Consider the following 14,689-nt stretch of genomic DNA (forward strand, 5'->3'; position numbering starts at 1 on the left):
GTGAGTCCGCTGGATCCATACTGGTCGCGTCGTTCTGTCAGGGCTCTGTGTGCGGCAGGCAGAGGAGAGGATCCAAACGCAGGACTCGTAAAACCAGATTTCAACAGAAAACCACAGCTTTATTGCTGGCAAAGCACAAAACATGAACAAGACACGAACACTGAGAACCGGGAACACACAGGCATGGTCTGATGGTACGACGCGACACTGGGTTGAGGAAAACACAGGGCTTAAATACACAGGGTAGTAATGAGGGAACGGCAACAGAAGGGAGACACAGCTGGGAGAGATCAGGGCTGACGAGACAGGGGAACCAAGCTTCACACACTAACATAAGACAAAGACTTTCACAATAAAACAGGAAACATGAACCCAACACAAAGACGCAGACTCGACACTGAGAGACAGACAGAAAATGACACCTGGCACTAAACCCACACAAAACATGAGAACACAAATCCTAATCACAAATAAACAGAAACATGAAACTCTAATAATAGACATCATCATAACCACAACAAGAGAACAATAAAACAATCCCAGATGCAAAATAAACCAAAGCATAATAAACTCAAAATACTGGGTCCAACGGAGCCAGAACCGTGACACCACCCTTTCTAACTCTTTCCCATACAAGTATAAGTGTGTATTTCCCCCAATTTTTTTATTTGTGAAAAACATTACTTTAGTTTTCTCAACAGAAAATTTAAAACCCCATTCCACACCCCACCTTTCTACTTTACCTATCCCCTCTTGAAGTTTCTGGACGAGATGGTCAACATTCTTCCCCCTCACCCATAATGCTCCATCGTCAGCAAAAAGTGATTTACCATAACTACCAGACACATCTTTAAAAATATCATTGATCATAAGTGAGAAAACTGCCTCCTCTCGTCTTTGCGCTCACCATCTCCCTTAAGTCCGTTTGGCGGCCAATAGGCCACCTCGGGGGCACGCCCCCACCTCACAGGTGCACGCAATTATCTGTCCACAGTGGAATAAAAAAAGAACACTGTACAACAACACAAAACACACAGTATAAATATGGAATAAAATCATGCAATAAAAATTATTACAATAAGATCATGCAACTAAAATTGACACTGTGCACCAACACAGTGCAGTCCTAAACAAAATATACAAAACACAATTTTCCACTGTGTGACACTTAGAGTTTTATAATCAATTGCATATTAATAGAGGTTTGATCCTTAGCAGTCTGTAAATACTCTGTGTGCCTTCCAGAGTGTTCTGGCATACACATTCACATCCTGGGGTCACGGGAAGAGATCGTACCTTCTTTTATTGTTTTATGGTATAGCAAACACAAGTATATCTGTTTTAGTCTAAGTGCCTTTTATTTAGATGAACTGCTGGACTTCCAGAAAGGATTAGGGGGGTCGTTTATGGGGTCACATCTTCACCCCCCCCCCCCCCCCCCCTTCACCCCCGCACACACACACACACACACATGGTACTCTCTGGTTACATTTATATCGATGTAAGACTAATATGTTAATGAACCTATGCATATGCATGTAACCTCAAAAAAAGAGCAGTGTTACGAGGGAGCGGACTGTGTTCAGGCCAAGGAACGGCGCTTGCCATAATTCTTTGCATCGTGCAGGAGATCAAAGAGCTCTGCTTGGTGTTCAATGCTTTTGCTGTGTAGTAGAATTGTCTTGAACGTTCCAGCGAATAGGTTTATGCTATAAACCTATCAATAATATTGTTTTTCTTAAGGAGGCTCTAATACTTTGTTGTAAACATACCACACCCTGGCTCTTGGTCACTCTGTCAGGACATTTCTTTAGTACCTCCCCTTCACAGATGTGTCTGTATCAGGATGGGTCTAAACAACATGGTGTAAATGCAGTTGCTGGTGAGCCTCATTTCCTGTAGGAGGTGAACAAGAGCAGAGATCTGTTTCCCTTCAGAGCACAGAGGTTGTTTCTGTTCAGAGGAAGTCAAACTGTCTGACAGTCACTGAGAGACGGTGAAACGGCACAGCACATGAATCAAATGGACCAAACAAAATTCTGCTGTTCAGTCTGTTTGGATCTACTGAAGGATCCGGTGACTATTCCCTGTGGACACAGCTACTGCATGAACTGTATTAAAAGCTTCTGGGATGAAGAGGAAAAGAAGAAAATCTACAGCTGCCCTCAGTGCAGACAGACTTTCACACCGAGGCCTGTCCTGGAGAAAAACACCATGTTAGCAGATTTAGTGGAGGAGCTGAAGAAGACTGGACTCCAAGCTGCTCCTGCTGATCACTGCTATGCTGGACCTGAAGATGTGGCCTGTGATGTCTGCACTGGGAAAAAAATGAAAGCCTTCAAGTCCTGTTTAGTCTGTCTGGCATCTTACTGTGAAAAACACCTTCAGCCTCATTATGATTCACCTACATTCAAGAAACACAAACTGGTGGAGCCCTCCAAGAAGCTCCAGGAGAACATCTGCTCTCGTCATGATGAGGTGATGAAGATGTTCTGCTGTACTGATCAGCAGAATATCTGTTATCTCTGCTCTGTGGATGAACATAAAGGCCACGACACAGTCTCAGCTGCAGCAGAAAGGACTGAGAGGCAGAGAGAGCTGGAGGTGAGTCGACAAAACATCCAGCAGAGAATCCAGGACAGAGAGAAAGATGTGAAGCTGCTTCAACAGGAGGTGGAGGCCATCAATCAGTCTGCTGATCAAACAGTGGAGCACAGTGAGAAGATCTTCACTGAGCTGATCCATCTCATCCAGAAAAGAAGCTCTGATGTGAAGCAGCAGATCAGATCCCAGCAGGAAACTGAAGTGAGTCGAGTCAAAGAGCTTGAGGAGAAGCTGGAGCAGGAGATCACTGAGCTGAAGAGGAAAGATGCTGAGCTGAAGCAGCTCTCACACACAGAGGATCACATCCAGTTTCTACACAACTACCCCTCACTGTCAGCACTCAGTGAGTCTACAGACTCATCCAGCATCAATATCCGTCCTCTGAGCTACTTTGAGGATGTGACAGCAGCTGTGTCAGAGGTCAGAGATAAACTACAGGACATTCTGAGAGAGGAATGGACAAACATCTCACTGACAGTCACTGAAGTGGATGTTTTACTGTCACAACCAGAGCCAAAGACCAGAGCTGGATTCTTAAAATATTCATGTGAAATCACACTGGATCCAAACACAACATACACACAGCTGTTATTATCAGAGGGGAACAGAAAAGTAACAGCGATGGAAAACCAACAGTCTTATTCTGATCATCCAGACAGATTCACCGACTGGTGGCAGGTCCTGTGTAAAGAGAGTCTGACTGGACGTTGTTACTGGGAGGTGGAGTGGAGAGGGATACAGGTTTATGTAGCAGTCGCATACAAGAATATCAGCAGAAAAGGGAGAGTGAATGAATGTTTGTTTGGACATAATGACAAAGCTTGGGCATTAAATTGTAACAACAACAGTTATACATTTTGGTACAACAACATCCAAACTCCTGTCTCAGGTCCTCGTTCCTCCAGAGTAGGAGTGTACCTGGATCACAGAGCAGGTATTTTGTCCTTCTACAGCGTCTCTGAAACCATGACTCTCCTCCACAGAGTCCAGACCACATTCACTCAGCCGCTCTATGCTGGAGTGACGCTTTTCTGTGCTGGAGACTCTGCCGAGGTGATCAAATTGAAATAGACTGAAGTCTTTCATATTGTGGGTTTAAATCTGTATTTTAGTTCCATTTTATTTTCTCTCCATCATTTCTGCACAGAGATCAGCTGTCAGTCAAACATTATGGGTGGTACCTCCACATCTTCTAGTTGTTCTCTTGATGTTTCTGAGTTTTTGATTTACTAAAATATTTCTCCACATGAAAATGTAAACTTCTCTATCCTCTAAATGTTTCTGGAATATTTGTATTGAAAAATGTTGACATTTCTCTTTCATTGATAATACTTTATTCATCACGAGGGAAATTTGGTCAAGGCTGCCAGCCTTGCCAGTGCCATCTTACCCTTCAGCCCACACATTACACAAACTGTGAGTGTGGCAATCTATGTGCGTGTTTGTTTTTGTCAAAATCATCAAACAATTGAGGAAAAACTGTGATTTTAATGAATGAATTCATATATTGTGTTGATGTTTTACTGTATAAACTAATAAACTAGAAGTATTAACTATAAATCAAACTTTGAACAAAGTCTTTTCTTCTGTCTTCATTCCAGGATCTCACTCAAATCTGATGCAGAAAATATGAAACTAATCTGAGAGAATAACTGAAGCAGTTTTCCTCCTGAAGCATCACAAAGTTCAGAGTTCATGTTGTTTGGAAATCAGTTTTACCCCGATTCTTTTTATTCCTCGGGCCTCCAGAGATGGCACCGGACCCAGTAGTCATTTTTACAAAAACTTTATTCATCTTTATTTAAGCATGCACTTCTAGAAGGGAAGACGAGGCCGGTGTCCCTCTGAAACAATCTTCACCCCTTTGTTAGTCACAGCCAGCTTTATAGAGGCGACCCTATCATAAATCCCCCACAGTGTGCTGCAAACTCTGTGTCTGTGTCTATGTGCACGAGCACGTGAGTGCCTGTGTGTGCGCGTTCCCGTGTGTATGTGTGAGTGCACGTGAGTGAGTGTGCATGTGGATGTGTGAGTGTAACAGTTGAAGCACTATGTGTGTGTGTGTGTCTCTGTGTACGTGACTTCCTAGGGGTCATAAAAGCCCATCTCCCTTCCAGACCACAGTTATCCAGGTTAAATGTTAAGACCCCCACCTAAGTATGCCCTGAGGAATTTCCACTTAACATTAACTCCTCTTCCTCTTACTTTCACAGTTCAACTGGGGGAAGGGTCTCCTAAAATCTACTCCTAAGTTCAGACACAGTCAGGCCTTTATTTATATCCAGGGCAGTGTCAGTGTCCCTACCATAATTCTACATTCTATCTAACACATTTCTGAACTCTAAAACAAGCTAAACATTCCTACATGTCTAAACTCTAAAATAAGCTAAACATTTCTACAATGTTTAGAGCAGAAGATTCAGCAGTCGCTCTGTGACTTTTCAGCTATGGGCAACATTTAAATCACAGTATTACACTTGTTCATAACAACTAGAGAAAAATACGTCAGTTACAGTAGAACAACTACATCATGAAACAGTAATGGTGACGACAGAGCTGCTGGAGGCTGCTGTCATTTATTTGTATTCATGATCATTTTGTCTGAAGATCTCAACATGAAATTATTTGCTGCTGTGTCTCATTTCTTACCAGATGTTGACTCTGATGCACTTTTGTTTAATGCCGACTAAAACAGTGAAGAAGAGCTTCAGCCTTCAGACGTTTCACTTTGGACAGAAGTCTTCATAAAAAGTTTCTCAGACACAAAATAATAATAATGAAACTCCAAATTTAAAACCAGGTTCATGCTGACTGTTGTTAAAAGTTGACCAAATGAGTTCTCATAAGACTTAATGACTCTTTGATTTTATGTGTTTTATGTAATTCTCTGGTATTTTCTAACCAAGAAAATATGATAAAATGAAGAGCTTTCACCTTTAAAAGCATCATTGGAGTTTCAGGGGCTCATCTGGCGGTTCTACAGTTTATGACAGCTGTGTGTTCAGACAAAGATCACTTTCATGTATCTACAGAATACATGTGCACTTTGTGTGCTTATTTTGTACTCTCTTTATTTTCTTTATGCTTTTAAAAGTGTCACATAAACTGAATTCCCAGTTTTCTATTTCTCATCTATTTAATCTTTCCCTTTAACGACTAATGTAAATTAATTCAATGATTCTTCTCATAATTATATTATATTTTATATTTATTTCTAATCTCCAGTATATGCTGAAAATCCTAACAAAACTCTCACTGTCCTTTTAAGATAAAAGTCCTACATCTCCTACTGGAAAGGCTTCAGTCTGCAGGCTTTCTTAGGCTCCTCCCCCTCATTGATCTTCAGGTTTGAAGATGGGTACAACTAAAAGGTGATTGTGGAGCTGATACATACTAATGAACACATCAATGCTGACACATAAATAATGTGTTAGTATCAGTTTACATAGTTTAAAGTGTTGTTATTATTATCTATATTGTTGGGTGGCACATTTTGAAGCCAATATCCCACCAACGCTGGAGGTCCAGCTTTTTAGATCTAATTAAAATCAAATCACTCATAATGATTCTCTGGATAAAAGTAGAATTCTTAGAATAGAGTTTATTAAACACTGTCATATGAACAACAGAATAGTACACTTAAAAGCAAAAATAACACAGAACTAGAATATAGAATATAATTAAAAAAAACGAATAAAAAGCAAAGCAACCACGGGGTGAAGAGCCTTACAGCAGAAACAGAAAACACACACACAACAGAGAGACAGGAAACGAGCAGGAAAAAGAAGAGAGAGAGAGCAAATGCATATCAGACTCATCTTATATAGGGACAGGGATCCCCGGCCCCATTTTTAAGTATCCTTACATCCTCTGTCTTTTTTTCCTTTTCATCTTCCACTTATGATATACACAACCCTACACTATGACTTCTTGTAAACCAATCTCTCATCCATCGCTGCATAGGGTCCCTTTGTCAGCTTTATGGCCAAAGTGAGTCTGAACGTTTACAGAAAGGCAGTTAATCAGTTAATCCATCCGACACTTTTGTTAGGCGCGCATGCTAGATAAAAACTGCTATCCATGCTGAGTAAGGGTTATTTCATTGCCTTCTGGTGTTTGAGGCGAGGGACAGAACTTTAGGTGCCCGCCCTGCAGAGGCCAGGTTTGTTTTGCTTATAGAAATATTGAAAGGCTGTATGCTTCTGGCTTATAGTCACTCACAGAGCTGTCTGCTTTTAATTTACAGCCGTTCACATAACTGGATGCTTTTTTCTTGCGGCAGCTCAAGGAGCCTTATGTTTTTTCCTTATAGCTGTTCAAAGGGCTTATGCTTTTATCTTGTAGCTATTTGAGGAGGCTTGTGTTAGCTTATAGCCCCAAAAAAGGCTGCAGGCCTTTGCTTTGCAGCTATCCAAACAACTGCATGCCTCTGTTGTACAGCCATTTGAAAGGCAGCACACACTGTGAAGCAGTCTAGTTAAACACAGCTGCATGCTTCTGCTGCGCAGCCATCTCAAACCACTGCGTGCTTCTGCTATACAGTTAGAATAGAATAGAACCGAATTCAACTTTATTGTCATTGCACATGTCACATGTACAAGGCAACGAAATGCAGTTTGCATCCATCCAGAAGTGCTTTAGCCATAATATACATAGATATATTACAAAATATATATTAGCAATATTAAAGATATATATATATATATATATATATATATATATATATATATATATATACATAATCCAGAAATGGGTCAGTTATAAGTATGAGGGTACAAAACATGGGTCTATTATGGGTATGTTACAGTGTAAGCAGTATGAAAGTATGTTATGAATATGCTGTAACTATACATTTGTACAGGCTGTAGTGAGTGTACAGGCTATGAACAGGATATAAATATGAAAACTATACAGAAATATGAAAATATGAACTATGCAAGTTATAAACAGTTGTAAACAGTTGTAGAATTATAATCATCGTATTTTACAGAATGATTGTCTGTACAGCATTTACAGTATTGCAGTTAAGACCAGTGAGATATGTGGATAATTCTGGTGGTGGTCAGAGGGCCCAGTGGCGCCAGTGTCCGGCCGCCTCGCCTCTGTCTGTGCGCCCCAGGGCAGCTGTGGCTACGATGTAGCTTGCCATCACCAGTGTGTGAATGTGTGTGTGAATGGGTGGATGACTGAATGTAGTGTAAAGTGCTTTGGGGTCCTTAGGGACTAGTAAAGCACTATACAAATACAGGCCATTTAGCATTTACCATAATTCCTACAGAGGTTACATAAAGTGCTAGTGGCTGTGAGTGGTGGTTCAGTCCATGTTATTATTGTGTGTATGAGGGTACAGTTGTCCATTTGTTTGCTTTTGTCCATTGTGTGTGTGTTCAGTCCATGAGTTTAGTGTGGGTCAGATGTCAGGAAGCAGAGTTCAGGGGTCTGACAGCTGTAGGGAAGAACAATCCCAATCACCCTTTCCAACCACATCGCAGTCCACTTCCCCCAGTCACCCCCACCCCTCGTTACTGACTTCCTATCTACACGTTTCTGCTCTATTTCACTCTTAGTAATCTGTATTTATTTATCTTTTTTATCAAATCAAATATTGATGGGGCTCTGGTATATACATTTGCCATTGTTGCCTAGATATGATAAATACAACTTGAATGATGGGAATTTTATTTTCATTTTTTCTTAAACTTATTAGAATGAAGCTAAATGAAATTTTCATGGCTAACGGATGGACTCAAGCACAGAATGCATTCTGGTAAACAAAAGGGTGAGAATTTATTTACAAAAAGTGAAGCCACAGTATGATATGTATATACACTGATGGGAGTAGGAGTCCAGGGAATCCAGACCCGTTCTTCTCCTCAGCACAATCTCCACCGCTTCGCCACGCTCAGCGATCACAGGGACGTTTCCACCACCAGTTTCGGGAAGATCTATACAGAGAGCTCGATTTGAACCAACAGGCAAAAACACACAGAGAGAGTCTTTCTAAGAGAGAGCTGAGAGCATGAACATGGGAGGTTCAACATTCCAGCGACGACTGCTCCGTGCCGCAGCGTTAAATAGCCATAGGGAACTGGTAGATCAGCAACAGCTGGTGGCAATCACCGCAGGTGCGTGGGCCAAGAGCGAGAGCCCAGGCAAGCAGGAGAGAGGGAGAGAGAGCGAAACAAAACAAAACCTGTGGCCATTATCAGCCAGCTGGATTGGTCTGAGAGAAATCAGACATGAGCTTTTCATGTTTTTTTTCTGACCTCATCTGTAAATTGTTCCATATTTGCAGCTAAGGTACTCGAGTATCTTAAAGTATTAATCTGAGTGTTACTTGAAATACTTTCCTCCACTGCTAATGACCTTGTTACCTGCTGCTCCCTGTTAATGATCAGCCTCAGTTCTGATAGTAAACTGTTGACTCTCGTTCTGTCAGGTTGTTGCTCAGTGACGTCTTGTTTTCATTTTCCTTCTTCTTCAAATGTGTCTTCCTTTAACTCTTTGCTTTTGTTTCTGCTTCAAAGTAAACTAAAATAAGTAATAGTTTATTTATACAGCACTTTTTCACAGATATATCTCACAAAATGCTTCACGAGAAAGAACATAACAAAAAAACAAAAAAAGGCTGCAGGCCATAACAAAGCATAGTACAGTCATAAATACAAAAACCTTGGTATAATTAAAAGCTTTTTGAAAAAAAATGTCTTTAGCTGCTTTTTAAAGGTCTCCAATAGAGGAAGTGCATATTCCAGAGTCTGAGTGCAACAGCTTGGAAAGGTTGGTCCCCTCGAGTTCTGAAACGAGTGTGGGGGTGACCACTAACAGGTTTTTATTCGATCACCTCAAGTTACGAGAGGAGGTATGAATATGAATCAAATCAGCAATATAGCCCCGACCATTTAATGGTCATACTGTGTATGGTTGTGTGTGTGTGACAAATAAAATTTGAATTTGAATTTGAATATAGGGAGGGGCCTGTCCCTGTAGTGCTCTGAAGGTTAAAACTAAAATCTTAGGTCAGTAATCTTGCTGCAGAGTTTTGAACAGCCTGGAGATGAGCCAGCCCTTTGTTGTTTGTCGTTATTACATACCTCCACACTGTAACAATACTCGGGTCTTTTAGAGAGAAAAGCATGGGTTATCATCTCAGGTTCACTTGATGACACCAAAGATCTAAGTTTTGAGATATTCCTCAAATGAGAAAAGCAGGTTCTTACAGTCAGATTTAAGTTCCGCTCCAAAGAAAAAAACGTATTCAAAAATGACACCTAGATTTATGAGGTTATGCTTCTGTGAGGAACCTAACTCACCCAGTCGCTGTTTAACATTGGACATTGCACTTTCTGATGCAATAATCAAAGTTTCAGTTTTTTCTAGGTTTAGCTGTAATCAATTGTTGAACCATTGTTTAATGTCTGTTAAACAGTCAATCAGAGCAGAGAGCTTATGAACTTCAGAAGGCTTAAACGAGTAGTATAGCTGAATGTCATTATTAAAAAGATGATAAGATATATCAGGAATTATTATCTGGCCTAAAGGAAGAATGTAAATTAAGAAATTAAAATAGGTCCCAGCACAGAGCCCGGAGGGACTCCACACAGCAGCTCTGTAGAATCACACGTAATCCGGTTTGAAGATACACTAAAACTCCTTTCAGATATTTAGAATGAAAACCACTCTAGAAGCGGCTTGAAGATGGCTTCATTTTGTCCAGCAGAGCTGCTATTTCATCATATGTCACAGTTGAAAAAGTTGACCAGGAGTACGAAGGGGGTTCCTCACTAGCAGAATAAGAAATCTTTGGAGAGATTTTAGCATTGATTTCTTTGATCTTATCAACAATAACTGAACGAGTTTGTTACTGTCTGCTTTAGAGTCCACATTAAGAGGTACCATATCTGGGGACACAGCAGCACTGATTTTGTCAAACAGAGTCTTGGGATTTCTCTTGTTTTTCGATATGAGTCTAGAGAAATATTCTAATTTGACATTTTTCACCATATCATTTAGGGAGAGCATAAAAGACATAAAATGGAAGACATAAAAGGTGAAATTCATGAGACTAACAGGAGAATAAGAGAGTTGGAAAACCACATTGAAGCAGCTGAAACCAGCGTTCAAATACTGGAGCGGGTGATGAAACACGTGCTTAAAGTTCAAGCCCGACACGATGAAAAACTGACCAGGTGACTGACCAGGAGGGGAGAGCCAGGAGAGTCTACAGAAGGAAATTTCCTCAGTAAGAAAAAAAAATAATAACAGAAAAGGATGTTACAGGCAAAAGGTATGGGACTATTTACAGTATTATGAGATTAATAAAATGCTTCTCTCTTTGCTCCCTTTCTGAGTAGACAAAACCTTATTACGGAGGACATTTTCTTTCCTTATTGGCATGAACAATTTTTTTCAATGGACTAAAACACCATGGAGGGCCCTTCCTCTGCAAAGGTACAGAGGGGACCTACCTCCACAGACTTTTCATCTGGCAAGCTAAAGGGACTGTTTATAAACACCCCTATTTTGGAAACCATTTTGGCAAATATATGTTCTCCAAAAGAGTTCTTGGTTCATTCTACAAAGTTACTTTCTTTTATTTATCAGGGCGCTGTTTCCAGAGAGGCTGAATGTAGCAGAGTGAATGGAATACTGAACCTTATCAAACGTTTCAAGATTTTATCTAAGATGAATAAAGAGAAGGCTAATATTGTATATTTACAAGAGACACATCTAGACGACATAGAAAATAAAAAAACTGCAAAGGATGGGTTTCACTAAGGTGTTTTTCTCATCACATACATCAAAACATAAGAGGCAGGTTGCAATTTTGACATCTTAAAGGGTTTCTTTTCAAAAAATGTATGAAGAAAAAGATGTGGAGGGTAGATACACTTAGGTCAGGGGAAAGATAGAAGGATCTGATTTCATTTTGATTAGCGTATATGTATTCCACCTCGTAGTACTTTCTCTTTTTACAAGAAGATAATAGAGTTGAGGATTAGCCAGTCTTAAGGATACCTGGTCTGTGGAAGTGATCTGAATATACATTTAAACCCATAACTTGATATATCAAAACAAACAGGCTCCAACAAAACAATTGGTAAAAAGTGAAAGAGTTGATGAAGGACATGGGTTTGATTGATGTATGGAGGGAAATGTTCCCTTATGAAAAAAGATATACCCATTATTCTTCACATCACTCATCATATACTAGATATACTAGAGACTATTTGGTTGCAGGTTGGTAGCAGGGACAGATCAAAAATGATCGACTCAGATATTGGAACAATAGATCTTAGCGATCATGCCCCAATGCATATTGTAGTCGACTTAGAGGGAAACAAAAGAGATACAAATGTGGAGATTTAACCCCAGCCTACTTAATGATGCTAATTATAGGAAAGAAATGAGCAATGGAATTCAAATGTACATGAAAGAAAATGATAATGGAGAGGTGTCACCACTGATATTGTGGGATGCAGCAAAGGCAGTATTAAGAGGAAGAATCATTGCAGCAGGAAAAAGAAAATACCAGGAAAAACTACAGGACTCTCAAAAACAGCTGATACAGCTAGAAAGCAGCCATGCACAAAACCAAAATCCGTCTACACTAGAACAATTTTTTTTTTTAAACTAAGAAATTAACTGTTAATTAACTATGAAATTAAGCTAATGTACACTCAGGAAATTGAAAAGAGGATGCTATTTTCTAGACAGAGATATTAAGAAAATGGCTCAAAATTTATAAACTATTGGGATGGAAACTTAAGAAACGACAAGCAGACAATACAATATACAAAGTAGGAGAGCTCCAGAAAAACAAAAGATCTGTCTGTCTTTGAAACCTTTTATAAACAACTCTTTTCTAAAACTACGGATGTCAGAATTGATCAAATGGACACATTTCTTGAAACGCTCAAATTACCTGTCATGAGTGAAGACCAGAATTAATAACTAGCCTCTGAAATAACAGTAAACGAATTAGAAAATGCCATAAGAAACCTGCAAGCTAATAAATCACCAGGAAGTGATGGGTTCAGTTCCCAATTTTATAAAGCATTCAAAGAGGATTTTATTCATATATTGAGAAAAATGTGCAATTGGGCACTTGAAAAGGCACAAATCCCACCCACCTGGAAATAAGCAATTATATCTCTCATTCCAAAGGAGGCCAAAAATAAGAAAGAATTTAGGTCATACGGCCGATTTCCATACGTAACGTAGATTACCGTATCTATATATCTATAATAGCAAAACGAATGGAAAGAATACTCCCTAACCTCATACATAATGATCAAGCTGGCTTTATACATAAAGGTCAAACCCAAGATAACACAAGACGCACCTTACACGTAATGAACTATATACAACAACATACAGAGCAGGCTGTGATCCTAAGTCTTGATGCTGAAAAGGCATTTGATTCTGTTTGTTGGCAATACCTATATAGAGTTTTGCATGAATTTGGTTTGAATGAGCTGGTAATAAAAAATGTATTATTAGGCATTATATGATAACCCGACTGCAAGGCTTAGGATTAATGGTTACCTAACTTAACCTCTAACATTGGAGAGGGGAGTAAGACGAGGCTGTGCCTGGTCTCCTCTTGTCTTTGCTATATTTCTGGAGCGACTAGACCAATATATAAGGCAGAACAGAAAAATTGCAGGTGTTAGGGTTAGGGTTAAAACCACACTACGCGTACTACGGACGTTGCATACAATAAGTACGAGAAGTGCGAATGTGAGAGGCTTGTGAAATGGGACGGTCTGGCCTTTGTCGCACTGCTCAGGTTGCCTAGCAACCATGATACTAACCACCAGAAACCTTTCATACAGCATTGTTTGACAGAAATGAAGGAGGAAAAATGTTCTGTTGGTCCTTCATTTTTGTAATGACAGCACTTTGATTAGTTGAGTATCTGAGGCTGAGACCACGGGACTGTAACAACATGATTGTTGGGCTACATTTCTGTACTGAACAGTCATTTTAAGATTAGCTAGTAAATAACAATTAGCTAATGTTGTTCATGAGACTAAAATCATCTCACTTTGGTAATGTAAATATAATATGGCCAATATTATATTTATTGTCAGATTATTATAATATATTACATCAGTGAGCTTAAACTCTGTGTCAAAGATTCAAGTTGCAGTTATTTATATTTCCTATCACCTTAAATCTTCACTCAAAGACAAGTATCTTTGACAGTGTATATATGGATGTATCATATATAAGAGACAAATATTGTTCGTTTAATATGTTGCCATTATTACATTTGGCTCAATGCTTACATACATGTGTAAAAAGCAAATGTACGAGCTCTGATAACTGTTTCTGATAGAATGAAGAGTAGACTGATATATGAAATATTCCTTTATTGGGTGAGAAAATCAGACCATGTCATAACTGTCACAGTCTGGCTGAGGCAGACTGTATGTGTTGTGAAGAGCGGACCCAAAATGCAGACACGAAGGAACTTGGACCAAAACTTGAGTGTCAACAAAAAGCGAGCCGTTTAATATGGCTGATAAAAAGTACAAAAACAAAAGGCAGATGCACACAAGAAAGAACCTAACTACAACTAAACTGGGAAAACTAGATGCTAAACACAAAAGGTAAAGAACAAAACCTTGAACATTGCAAAAAACCTAAACATGGAAAATCCTATAAACATGGCGTGGAAGAACAGACGACCTGACAATGACACACTGAAAACAGAGGACTTAAATACACAGGAGGTGATTAGGGGAAGTGGGCACACTAGAGGAACAGCTGACTGACATGAGCCTAATGACAGGACAAGGGAAGTGAAACTAAATACAATGAACAAAGAACACACGACTCCTTCAAAATAAAACAGGAAACATGATAATACAAACTTGATAACAAAACCCCCAAAAACCCATCTCCATTGAGACTGTGTCAGCTCCCAAACAGACAAAAAACAAACCAAAAACCAGCAATAAAAAACTTAAACATAAAAAATCACAAAGAAAGAACAATACAGAATCCACATCTGAACCAAAGAGTAAAACAGTGAAATGTGGATTATTAAATATTAGGTCTCTCTCCTCCAAGTCTC

General features: G+C 39.5%; 1 protein-coding gene across 1 annotated transcript; it reads left to right on the plus strand.

Annotated features, from left to right (window-relative positions):
- The first annotated feature begins 1,990 nt into the window (after positions 1–1,990).
- Positions 1,991–3,795, plus strand: LOC134617662 (tripartite motif-containing protein 16-like). Its single transcript, XM_063462995.1, has one exon. The coding sequence runs from the start codon at positions 2,014–2,016 to the stop codon at positions 3,673–3,675; it is 1,662 nt and encodes a 553-aa protein (XP_063319065.1). The 5' UTR covers positions 1,991–2,013; the 3' UTR covers positions 3,676–3,795.
- The last annotated feature ends 10,894 nt before the right edge of the window (positions 3,796–14,689 follow it).

Source organism: Pelmatolapia mariae, linkage group LG18 (assembly GCF_036321145.2).
Source record: "Pelmatolapia mariae isolate MD_Pm_ZW linkage group LG18, Pm_UMD_F_2, whole genome shotgun sequence".
In the NCBI taxonomy this organism is placed as follows: domain Eukaryota; kingdom Metazoa; phylum Chordata; class Actinopteri; order Cichliformes; family Cichlidae; genus Pelmatolapia; species Pelmatolapia mariae.